This window comes from Camellia sinensis, chromosome 1, assembly GCF_055761805.1.
Source record: "Camellia sinensis isolate YWXY chromosome 1, ASM5576180v1, whole genome shotgun sequence".
Classification (NCBI taxonomy): Eukaryota; Viridiplantae; Streptophyta; class Magnoliopsida; order Ericales; family Theaceae; genus Camellia; species Camellia sinensis.
Genome location: NC_138961.1, coordinates 83,587,832 through 83,601,390, shown reverse-complemented (window position 1 = coordinate 83,601,390; position 13,559 = coordinate 83,587,832). Strand labels below are relative to the sequence as shown.

The following is a 13,559-nucleotide window of genomic DNA, read 5'->3' as shown; positions in this document are numbered from 1 at the left end:
ATAAATAGATAATACGTTTATTTTTTTTAATTCAAAAAATATATTCAGGTTGAAAACTTTTTTTCAACAGAATATTTAAACTCTTTTTCAATTGAAAAATAAACAAAATATTTAAACAAATTGAAAATACAAAGTCTTATAAATTACTAAGGGTGCTCGCGGTTTGGCGGTTCGGTTGCGGCCAAAGGAACCTCAAATCCGCCATCCGTCAGCCAAATTGGCGGATTGGAGAAAATCAATCCGTAACCGTCCGCTCGTCATCACGCATCTGTTCAAAATGTGGCGGATCGGTTCAGTTCGGTCGGTTTTGGCGGATCGGTATATCCCCTGTTCACCCCTAACAAATGGCTTTTTTAGCCAAAAAGTTACTAAAAAAACTAAAAAGCCCACAACCTATACAAAAAAGTCAAAGATTTCTTTATCTCTTTACTTTTTGCATATCTTATCGTAAAAAACTAAAAAATCATCTTAAATATACTAATTTTTTTATATCATATTTTAGCTGAAAAATTTAAAAAATTACTACAAAGCCCTGTACCCAAACGAGACTTTAGTTGTAATATAAAGTAGGCCTGAAAACCGGTATAAAAAAAAAAAACGTTAGAACGGGAAGTGCTTTGTGTCAAATTTTCTTTTGACGGGGCCCACGCTGTCCCCATTCAGTTGTTCAACTGACAGATTTCTGCAGATGGCCAAACCCCCACCTTCTCCGTCTTTCAAAGCTCGAAATTAGGGTTCTTGTAGTTTCCTTATCCCTCTCATTCTTACTCGAACTCTGCTCATCTCTTTGGAAAATTGAAACAATGGGCAATACATCTTCAATGCTCACTCAGTACGACATCGAAGAGGTTCAAGAGCATTGTAATCACACCTGTAAGCCATTAATTTGATGTATTCAATTTTTGGGTTTTGTTTAGACTTTGATTTTGTTACTGGGTTTTGGGTATAGTTTCTCAGCAGGAGATAGTCTCGCTCTACCAGAGGTTCTGTCAACTCGATCGCAACAGTGGTGGCTTCATCTCCGCCGACGAGTTCTTGTCAGTACCTGAATTCGCCGTCAATCCTCTCTCTCAGGTTCTCAATCACACTCCATTCCCTTTCTCTCTATCTATATATACATACACACAAGCAATGAGACCCACAAAGTGGATTAGGGATTTGGACCTCAAAGAGGCCTCAAACGAATTTGTATGCTGGCATATGCACACATTGTATTGTTTATGCATATGTTTAATTGTCTCAAGATGTTGTATTGATGAATTAAGGGAGCGTATGGAGTTTTAATGTTGATTTTGTTTATCTATTTCCTCTGTTCAGAGATTGTTCAGGATGGTGGATGGATTGAATTTCAAGGAATTTGTAGCATTCTTGTCGACATTTAGTTCTCGTGCAAGTTTACAACAAAAAGTAGAATGTAATGACTCTTACTCGTGTATTTTTTTTCTCTATTCACATTTTAATTATGTTGATTTTCTTTTAACTGGAGGAGTGCCAAACTCTCTCTCTCTCTCTCTCTAGTTAGGGTCTTGGCCCCAAGAGGGGGGAGCTCCTTCAATTTTGGAGACTGGATCAGACTATGCTACCTTTTGTGTTTGATTATTATTTGTTCTCTGGCTTTCAATTTTTCCACGACCAAATGTCGTAACAGTACCTATGTTTTGTGTAGTCATCTTCAAGGTTTATGATTCAGATGGTAACGGGAAGGTTGCATTCAATGATATGTTGGATGTTTTGCGGGATTTGACCGGACAATTTATATCTGAGCCACAAAGGGAGGTTGGTTCTCTGTCTTTTATTTATTTATTTATTATTTATGCACAAACATGTTCAATGGAAAATTGAATAGGGTATTTGTTGTCATTTTGGGCCCATGAGATATGATCCCCTAGTTAGTTCTTTGCCACTATTGAGCACATCTTCCATTTGATGGCCAACATGTTGTGAGAATAGTAGATAAAAAACTTTTGGTTCATTCTGATTTGGGAAGAATGAAAACAAAAAGGCTTCCTAATACATAAAATATGTGACTTTTTATTTTTTATTTTTTAAAACCAATATCATTTCAAAATTTAAGCAAAGGGTTAAAAATTTGAATCGTGATACATTTCCAGTGACCGTAGTTTGTCATAAATTCCATGTTTCATATGTCCTGTCTCATATGGGAATCACACAACATATTTTTCATGATATCCAAACTTCTTGAAAGCCTTTTTCATGAGATCTTGTATTTTCATTACATAGCTATGGAGCAGACAATCATGCAAAAAAATGGTTTTCCCCAAACGGTTGTCATTGGTGCTTTCTACTTCAAAAATGAAATCTAATTTGAGTTCGCTTAATTGCTTTCAACTATTGGATATATGAATATGAGTACCTTGAGTAGAAACTTCAAAACTTTTTAAAGCTAATTAATGTCCATGTTATTAAAAATTTTAAAATCTTGATTTTAGATGATTGTGATGGTTATGCAAGATTAATTGTTGGCAGAGATTTTTCTTGTTATGCATTGTCAAGAAAGCAAATCAAACAAACAGACTCGAGAATCTTTCAAAATTTTTTATTTCACAATTTTATGGTGAAAAGAGTTGAGAAGTGTTGCCCTATTGATTGATGATACAAAAGGTACAAAACATGTATCATGAAACTAACAGTAAACTGTTAGCAGACTTCGGATCAATATGGGGTGATTTTTTGAGATTGTGGTTACGAAGAACTTGCTGAGAATCTCTCACTTGGAGAATATGAGATGATGGGGTTGGTTGCTGAAGTGTTGGGTGAGTTTTTGTCAAAGGAATGAAGGAAGAAGATTGGCAAAGTTCTTATTTGGAAGTCACTGGGACTAAGAGATGAGTAGCTATTTACTATGAGCAATTGGAAATGGTATAGTTATCAAGATGGATCCCTCATTGTGTAAAGGAGCTATCTCATTCTTTAGAAGGTGCTTGGTGGGTTGAATGGATGGATCAATGTTAACCAAAAAGGCTAGCCCTTAGCGATTTACGTTTTGGAAAGTACGTTCCAAAATGTGGTACACTTTTGTTCCAAAACGGTGAATCTAACGATCCAAAATGATCCCATATTATTTTTAAGGTTTTCATCATTGAAAATCAAATATAATAAACTAAAATCTGATAGAGTGGAGTTTTGGATTGACAAAATGTAAAACAATAGATCACATTTTAGAGTTGACAAAATGCTCATAGAATTGTGTTGTTAGACAATTAATTTGAAGAAAAATGCACTATAATATATTGGATGTCCACTTAAGAAGTCTACCACTATTATACCAGATTTTAGAGCACATGGCGTACGACCCGTTCCCAATCCTCATACCAAAATTATACATGTTCTAGGTAACATAGAGATGGATGGGCTCAAATAGGTAGATCCCTTTTGGGGAGTGTCAATGGGGGTTAGAGTGTGATATGAATGTTTGCTATTCATCCTTCCATTGTATAAGGAAGCTGGGATTGGGAGGGTTCGGTTTAATCAACGATTGTTTTTAGAGGGCTGGCCAGTACTACTAGCTTTGTGATCAGTGTTTAGAGGTCAACGGACAACCTAAAGAAAGTTTTAGCTTGATTGATGGTTTTTCTCTACACTTGTGGAATGACATAGTATTTATTTAGTATTCGAAGTTGTGGGGACCATGCTTTTGAATTGAGACACATGTTCAATTTCGAAGCTGACAAGTATGGCTAAAGAGAAAAAGAAAAGGGCATCTAAGAGAAGAAACTACTAAGAGATTCAACAACTATCTCTGAGATCTTATTAACCTCTTGAATGGACAGGAGAATTACTTGGCGGAGCCATCTCGAATCAAGCACTCAATAATCAGTTAACTATGCGGGTTAAATAAAAGACCAAGATCTCCTATGAAATATAAAAGATCATTCATCATAAGAAGGGTGTGGCTTTACCAACTTAAAATAGGTAGCCAACAAAAGGCGAGTGTCCATATGCGAGCGTTATTGAAAACACAATGAAAGTCTTTTGATGTATGTATTTTATTCTTAGGTGTGGATGATGACACAACTTCTATAGCCCACTTTTGATGGGCTAGGATTTGCATAAGAGGTAATAATCGTCTGATTAGATCCTATCTTTGATGGGCATTGGAGAAATAACAATGTGGATGGAGGTTTGGCCGCACCAGAGTTCAGAGCACTTTGTACAAACAAAAGGGGGAATTGAAGTGGAGGGAAATGGTTTGGAATATAAGCTCCGAAGGCTTGTGGCCTAGAAAAGTTGAGATCTAAAGGCGATACACATGGTAGGCTACATAACAATTGTGAGGTTCACATGAAGAGTGGGCTAAGGTTTATGATTGGCCCTAAAAGGAGACTAATAGAAGCTTCTAAGGCCCAATTACTGGTGACAAAGATTTTAGTGGGGCAATTAATGTTAGGGTAGGCCCAAAGTCCAAGGTACTGTTGTTGCTTCACATTCTTTTTCTTTTCTGCTGGTGTATCAATGAAAGGAGCTGTCAACTTTTGGGAAGAGAGAGAAGAAGGATGCAAAGTCGCTCATGGGGAATGTAGGCTTGCCATAGAGTCCAAGGGAATGTAGACTTTCAATAGAGTCCAAAGGAATAGGAACTGAGGAGTGAAATCATCTGAGTAGGAGAGGTAATTGATATGGAAACCTCAGTAGCAAATTTGGGATGTAGGATGGGATCTTTGCCTTCAACCTTCCTGGGGCTTCTATCATGCTTGTCCTTCCAAAACAAGGCTGCTTGGGATGTGGTGGTGAAATGATTTGAGACGAGTATGACTACTTGTAAAAAACAATGACCTTTCCGAGGAGGCAAACTTTACTCCCTTCAATAGCATTCTTTCTAGTCTTCCAGTTCCAGACATATTTCTTGTCTATCTGCACTATGATGCAGAATGTGCCCATTTTAAATTGACATGGAGTTTTATTTACTTCATAATTTCTTATGAAAGTGGTATGAAATCTTGTGTTTCAAAGATCTTTTTAGGACTGGGTGGTGGTTGAGTTTGTGGTGGTGCTTTTTGGGTTGCATCAGAGCAATAGGGGGTGGAAGATTCTTGGTATGGAAAGGGTCTGAGAAGCATATTGCAGTGGGTTCCTTATTTTTTGGAAACTGGTTGGGGTGGACTCAAAATCTTTCTTTGGAAAAGGATTTAGCGCTGGATGGCTCCTCCCATTTTGTTTTAAATTGGTGTTGCATGTGCAAGACTCTTGGGGAGTGTGAACCATCTTTTATTGCATTGCCTGGTGGCTAGAGAGGTGTGAAGTATGTTGTCCTGTGTTTAGAGTTGAGTGGTTGATGCCATAGTCAGTTGAGGAGATTTTGGCATCCTCAAGTAGGGGTTGTCATGGGGATAGTTATAAAAAGGCTTCGGAGGTAGCTCTTTTATGTTTAATATGGTGCTTGTGGAGCAAGGACTAGATCTTTTGAGCATTTTCATAGCTCAATTTTTTGTTTGAAAGGAACAATACTTGTCTCCATGTATTTTTGGCTTAGGGAGATTTTTTTCTTTTCCTTTATATTTCTTTTCTTGACGTTTTGGGGAGATGTCTATCCCTGTAGGTATATGGGAGATCCATAATTTGTTTTTGTTCTATCCATAATGTGTACAAGGTTGTGTTCAATTTTTGTTGGCGCCCTTTAATGCAATTCTTAACTTTACTTATCAAAAGAAAATAAGTAAAAGTATTGTATGATTTCTGCAAGACTGAAGTTGTTGCTAACATACATGTCTGTCTTTTGTGCTTGTATTTGTACAGCAAGTTTTGACCCATGTGCTTGAGGAAGCTGGCTACACAAAGGATTCTTTGTTAGGTCCATCAGACTTTATGAAGGTAATAAGAATTTTTTCTAGCAAATGTACTTGATGCAATTTTGCACACGATTTGTTATATAGTTATGATGTTCAAGATGAAACACATAAATTTTGACTTGGCATGTCTCTTTCTTCTTTGGGAAAAATCTATTTTACTCCCTTATAGTTTGGTGCCATAGCACTTTAACCCCTCACATGTTTAAAATAGTCAGAAACCTTTCATGATTTTGATCATTTTACTCTATACCTCCCTACAGTTACAAATTCTGTCTAAATTAACTGCAATTGTGGTCTACACACTCCAAATTTAAGAGTACGCAGGAGGGAAAAAAAGTTTTAAAGTCTAACTGTAATGTAAAATTACAAATATATGTGTCTTCATCTTCCTAGCCTTGTGTGATATTTCCGCCGCATCACTTTCTCTGGTGCCACTCTACCATTTCACATGTGGCCAACTTTATGTATTTTATTTATTTATTTTTGTGTAATTCTTTGAATCTTGACACCATTGAATCTCATTCAAAATTAAATGTGTTTGTTTCTAAGTTCCTAAAACAATGGACATGGCAAAAGTATATGGAAAAAAAATTATTTATCGTATTCATAGGATCACAAATATCTGACGTTTAAACAAGCTTTTCAAACTTATTGCTAAGAAGATGCATTCAACCAGTTGGAAGTATCCCTCACGAATGGTGTCCTTAAAAGTAAGTGACTGTAGGAATGTTCTAACCAGGGAAGAAATATGTTCCCCTGTTCAAATTTAGAAACAGTTTTTCCAAACTGGTGTGCATGAGTGCTGAACTAGAGGAAAAGGGTACAGGACCTTGTGGTTGTGGACTGTTTTGTTGATGAAGAAAAGGATGATAGAAATGATAGAAGTTTTTAGGGCAAATTACAAACGCCCTCCTCGAGATTTGGTGAAAATACTGATTCCCCCCTGAGGTTTGAGAAATTACATCCCGCCCCCTGAGGTTTATGTTTCCATAACAAATTGCCCCCTGAGGTTTATATTTTCATACAGATTCGCCCCTAATTTGTTATGCAAATTTGACTCTCAGGGGATAATTTGTAATTTCTCAAACCTCAGGGGGGAATTTGTATTTTCACCAAACCTCGAGGGGGGTGTTTGTAATTTGCCCAAGTTTTTATGTATTTATTGTCTTTATGGTAGGGAATATGGAACCTTAAGCACGCACGCATACATGTGAGCGCAATGTCCATACACACAAACTTTGTATTTTCTTGTCATATATTGTTAGTAACAGTAGTTGTTACACATGGACTCCTCATAATAAATCAAATACTGAACACCCGACACTCGGACAAGGGTATGGATTATGTGTCGACTACTTTTCAACAGATAATTCTTATATAATTATATTTAACACTATTATTATATGTACATATTGTTGTATAATTGATATAATGTCTTCTTGACATTACATATAATATTATTTTATCTCACTTGATTAAAAATATGAAAATATCACATTTTTTTTTTTGCCAAGTCCACATACCTTTAAATTTATGGTTTGATGATCCGACCCCTAGATGCATGCCCACACCCGACATCCCCACCCTAGTCCATATAACATAGCTTGTATCATGGCAACCCTATCCACCAACATTAATTAACTGTAACTTGTTAGCAGAATAACATGCTGTTCAATGTTCTTTATGGATACCAGTTATTTTCACCCTTGTTTTAGAGAAGTTGCAATGCATAGTGCTCAATTTTGTTATCAGACCTTGTTCAGACTTGGGAGTTCCAGGCATTACCTTGAGAATTATAGGAATTACCCCTGCAATATATTGTTAAGCTTTGTAACATGGACTCAGATATAAGTATCGGATGTGGAACAAACGTTTGGCACATTCTGCTGCTCAATCCTTAGAATTGATTTGCCTCTATATCTCGTAAAAATGCTAAAACAAAATTGGTCCTCTATAGGATAAGGTTAATAACCTGAACTTAAGGTATTAAATATATAGTATAACATATAATATTATGACGGAAGATGTTGTTTATTAGTTAAAAATTAAATGGAATTTTGGAGGAATGAGATTTATATCTCCCATCCACATGAGAGTTTATAAAAAAAAATTTATTATCAAATGTGAGCTTCTTTTTTTCAAACATGGTAAAAATTTAGATGATCCAAGGATCTAATTTTGGTATAGGGTATCTCATATATGGTGGTGGTGGGTACAGGGCATATAGGAGTCCATGTAACTCTCATTAATTTTGTTTCGGTGGTGCTACATGCACCAATTAGTATACTAACTAGTATACCAACACTAGTTATGACATTATTATTGACCCCACTCATTAATCACATTAAAAATTTTAAAAATCTCTTAAATTATGCCACATCATCAATTGGTACACTAGTTAGTATATCAATTGGTACATATAGCATTATTCATTTTGTTTGTTTGTTTGTTTGTTTTTTTTTTTTTTAAACGAGGATTTGAATGGTTGGTATAAGGTAATTTGGATGAATGCACACTGTCGAGTAAAAGAGAAACTTTTGTATAGTGATGTCTAGGGAAATGCATTCGAATTTAATGATGTCATTTTCTGGTTTGAGTGCAAACTATGTTTTACAGTTTTTTTTTTTTTCTTTCTGTTTTCTTTTGGTTAATAAATGTTTTGCTAAATAACTATTCATATTTCTTGCAGATTCTTGGAAACTCTGATTTGACGATGGAGGTTGAGGTCACGGTTGATTAACTAAGGATAATGATTGTTGGAGTGACAGTTTCTTAAATAATCGAGCTCCAAGTCGGCTGTTTGTTGTTTGCAATGTTGTATAAAAAAAAAAAATGTGATCCCTAGTTATGTTGGTAGTTTACGCCGATTGCGTTTAGTTTCATGGTATGTTGTCACTCTCCCATTGTTTGCTTTGTTAGCTGTTGCAGTTGAACTGAGAAGACAAATTGATCATTTATTTGATAGGTGCATGGCACTAACTTCTTCCATCATGAACTTCACCCAAGGGGGCTTATTTGTTATCATTTTTATTTTTTTTTTGTTTATGTTCTTTTAAATAGCAAAATCCTATAACTCACACACACTCACAAATTATTTGGCAAACTGTTTTTGAAAAATTAATAATAATAAAAAAAAAACTTGTTGCATATGAGACCAGTATATTTTTATGATAATACAGATAGTGGTTTTTACCAAAAGGAGAAGCTTGTTTATTGAAGATCGATCATTAGTGGATAATCATAGTTGTTTTTGTGAGATCTTTATCAATTTTTTTCTTTTTTCTGTGTCTCTGTGGGGTTGGGCTTAGTGATAGTAGGTTTAATAGGAGAAAGCAGGGGAAGATTTTTTTATTGGAAAACAGAACATTCTGGTGCACAATGATTTTTCTTGTTGATGCTAAACAATGACTGGATATCAACTCAACTAGAACACTTCTATATTTTAAAATAATATTGGTTGGATTACAAGTTTGATCTTTACATTCTATATATGTGTATCATTTACATGACAAACTACATGTATACATATGTAGAAGTTATCGCAGCGAAATATATTAACAAGAATGTAATGGAGGAGATTGGTGGACATGAGTTTGTTTGGAAGGCAATTTTATTCTCTAAAGGAGGAAAAATTACTGCACAGTGATAGAATACCACGTGACAAAGTCAGGTGGTATTTTTTACTAATCACAAATAAAAATAGTTATACTTCTCTCTTTTCTCTCAAAAACTAATATAAATATAATGAATCTCATTATTTAAGTCAATCACAAAAAAAAAATAAAAAAAATAAAAAAATAATTCATCACTTGACTTACCCTATCTTTGTTTGCATTTCTTTCCATATGCCTCTGCTACTTTCTGGAGTAAACTTCAATTGGATGAGGAAGTTTGAGAGTGAATCGCATATTCCCAGACTTGCTAAAGTAAAAAATATAGAGTAATGATATATTAGAAATGTTAGGTATTTTGAAAAATATTAAAAAAAAGAAAAAAAAAAAAAAGAAGATATGTATAATTTTAATTTTTTTTTTGGGTATGATTCACACTATATTAAATTTAAATCTATATCATAAACTTTAATATTTTGAGTACGTTTTGGAGTAATTTTTTTTTTCCTCTTATGGTTTATGGGGTTGTTTGGGGTGTTCTAAATAAATGTACTTTTTGTCTTTTTAGACTAAAAAGTTGAAGAAAAAAATATGAATATTTGGGTTAACTTTTTGACTTTTTATGAAAAATGTGAATCAAAAAATTGTATAAGTGTGTAGGAGAAGATAGTGAAGTAGGCCGTACAAGTTGGGTAGTGGAGTCGGCTGGGTAGGAGATGAGAAAAGATTGCCTTCTTTTCGGGTCTTTTGGCCTGTGGGCGCCCATTACGGGTCTCATTTTTCTAATCGGAACTGTTCGATGTATAGAACTCATCGAGTATTATATGCTTGTAAAAAAATCACGTTGATTGGATATCGATAGCTATCTGATCGTATAAGTTGTTTTTGTCAACGGTTGACTATAATACCATCCATTTTTTATACAAAACTGATTTGATCATGTAGTTAGCGATATTCGATAAACGTGATTTTTTATAAGCATATAGTACTAGATGAGTTCTATATATTAAACGGTTCGGATTATCAACGGATTATCAAAAAGGGACCCATGGTAGGCTCCCATGGGCCAAACTTTACTATCCTACTTAGTGAATATACACAAGTAATTTTTGTTTCCTTTCACTGCCTTTACTTTGACGTTAGTACCTAGGTTGGAGCAAAAATGATTTATATTTTAATATTTTAATATTAATTTTTTATATATATATTTTTTGTGAATAGTGATAATTTTTTAACTTTTTTAATAAATTTTTAATTTTTTCTAACATTCCCAAACCAGGCCATAACATTTTCTATAGAATTCGCATATAGAATTACTTAGACACGTTGCCACACACCAAGTGTGTGAAACAATTAGATCGACAATGACTAATAAAACAGTTCTGTAGGATTAGAAATTAGAAAATGTTTGAGGGTCACAATTTTTGTGGCCACAATGGCTCAAAACTGCCAAAACGACGCCGTTTTGGCATGTTTTGCACCCAAAACGACGTCGTTTTGGCAATTTTGAGCCATTGTGGCCACAAAAATTGTGGCCTTCTAGCATTGTTGTTAGAAATTATTCCAAAGTGCGAGAAAAGTAACCGACATTATCTGCATCATCTATACCAAGTATGTAGTTTGCTTCATAAGAGGGGCCCTAGCCTCTAAATTGTGTAAAAATTAGGGCTCCAGACTGATTTAGTTTGTATGTTAAGTTTGATTCGTCGAAATAAAATAATTATTCAATTATAACATTTATTTTCACTTTTGATTCATTAAAAAAATAATAAAAAAATATTACAAATAAAATCATCGTTATAAAAGAATAATTATTCTATAGAGAGGATGAGGAATAACTATTCTATTAATTTCATTTTAGTGAACCAAATATTATGTTATTGTATTAGTAATTTAAAAATAAAGTTTCACTGATTTTTTTTTTAAATAATTAAAGTGGTGACTTGTTTAATAGTTGATGATACAGCGTGTTCCGGATGGAACAGGTCAAATTGATCCACGCTTTCCAAACCAGTGTTCGAGGTACCAAGCCCACAGAGAAACCTGCACAAGAGTTCAACGGGGACCGGGGAGTCCCCCAGCGAACCCTCCGACGAGCAAGTTAGAAAGAGAGACGAAATGTAGAGATAGATTAGTGATAGAGAAGCTTAACCTTCTCCTTGTCTTCGATGCCTGCTTATATTCTTTGCTAATCATTTCGTTGTCCCTTCCGACCTGTCATCTTGGCCGAAAGTCTATGCTCTAGCTTACCTTGTTCATGGTGAGACCGTTTTGTCCCAACGAGGAGGGGTTTTCATAATAAATGCTGTAAGGAACTCCATTAATGGCTGATGTGCAGTGTAATAACTTTGCAGGATCTTTGTTTGCTTATGTGGCTTGTCGTTCTCTTGCCACGTGTTTAGATGTCATTGGTTCTTAATGCCATGTTGGGCTCCAACAACATTGGGCTTTAGTATTTGAATTATGCATTGGGCCCTAAGTGGTGGGTTATATCCTTTATGAGCTTACTCGTGTCAGTAGTCCCCCATTCCCAAATGGAGCTTTAGTCCAACAAAGGGAATAAAGAAGAAAACAGTAGTTGTGGGAGATCGACGGGGCGAAGACCGACCGGGGGGTGTCCTCACGGACAGACCGACCGTGAGGAGGGCCGATCGTGAAGGGTGACCGAAGGGAGGGACTGACCGTGAGGAGGGCCGACCTCGAAGTGTGAGTAGCGGTGCGTGGGGCTCGAGGGACGGCGGGGCACGCGGTGAAGTGAAGTGGAATAGACAGTGAAGTGGAATAGACATGGAAGGGAAAGGGGCAGTGGATCGTGGTCGTACATGTAGCGGAATCCCGTAATGGGGACGTTAGGCGTTGGGCAAGAAACGAAAGGGTAGGTTAACATAGGGTGTTAAAAAGGCAGTTTTGGTGGATTTTTGAAAATTTTCAAATTGGTGAAATTTAATTGTGACCCTTGGAATACAGGCAAACCTTGGGCTTTTGGTGTTATCCGCTTTACCTATCTTTTTGCAAAAAAACCAAAACGTTCCAGAAGTAAACTCTTTTGTGTCGAGTGATACACCATTGCAATATTTTGTGAACTACTTTGTACCAGCGTCTGAAGCTATACGCAGACATACCAGAGAGATGGCTCGAGAGGAAGTGCCCATCATGAGACGAGATGCATTGGAAGACGACGACGTGGTAGACCTGGCGGAGCAATACAGGATGGAGAAACGAGCAGGGAGTGATGGATAGCCGGTGGGCGACCCCGTGCGTCCACAATGATAGTGGCTGCAAAGTCGATCAGTCAGGTAGAGCCAGATCACTGGCACACAAAGACCGACAAATCGACCTTTACTGCGGAGAAGTTGGAGGACTTGTGCGAGAAGTATCAGATTCCCATGGAAATAGAGTTAAAACTGCCGACATCAAAGGAGAGGCCATCCGATGCTCGACCGGGGGAGTTTGCCCTCTATGAAGAGGCGTTAAAGGGGGGGTTGAGCTTGCCACTCCCCAGGATAGTAGTGGACGTGCTAGGTCGGTTGGAGGTGGCTCCGGGTGAATTGATGCCCAACGCGTGGAAGATTTTATTGGCCTGCGTAAGTGCGTAGCTGTGGGCGAACGACGGAGCTATAATGACAGTGGATGAGTTTTTTACATGCTACAAGGCATCGGGCCAGCAAGAGACTTGGGTCACTCTACAGGCGGTAGCCGGGAAAGGGCTGGTGGCGGGGTTACCATCGTCGGTAAAGGGGTGGAGGCCACGGTGGTTTTACGTGTCAGCCAACGGGGGAGTGGGAGTGCGCACAGTATGGAGGATGCCAACCAAGTCAGTGGAGCCAAGGTTGGAGGCGGGGCAGATGAAAGGGTGAAAGAGGTGAAGGCATTGAGTGAGAAGGAGGGTGCCAAGTGGGACGACCTTGTTCAATCCTCAGCCTTATTTGCCTTGGGGCTGGGACCGCAGCCGACCGGTGGGGACCTCGCGCCAGCGGAATTGAAGGCGAGAAAGAGGGCGCAGGAGGTGGAGGATAGGACGATTTTTGCCAAGACTGATAAGTACAAAGAGTCGCAGTTAGGTCGTCCGCCGAAACCGATCGCTAGGGAAAGAATCCGATCGTGCCCTAAGCCGCTGGCGGAAAAGGACTTGGGCGGTTTT

At 37.1% G+C, this 13,559-nt stretch overlaps 1 protein-coding gene across 1 annotated transcript; it reads left to right on the top strand.

Moving 5' to 3' along the window:
* The first annotated feature begins 556 nt into the window (after positions 1-556).
* Positions 557-8,797, top strand: LOC114267936 (uncharacterized). Its single transcript, XM_028209031.2, has 6 exons — positions 557-873; positions 950-1,074; positions 1,318-1,414; positions 1,667-1,776; positions 5,755-5,829; positions 8,497-8,797. Exons 1-6 carry the CDS (start codon positions 804-806, stop codon positions 8,545-8,547), a joined length of 528 nt encoding a protein of 175 aa, XP_028064832.2. The 5' UTR covers positions 557-803; the 3' UTR covers positions 8,548-8,797.
* The last annotated feature ends 4,762 nt before the right edge of the window (positions 8,798-13,559 follow it).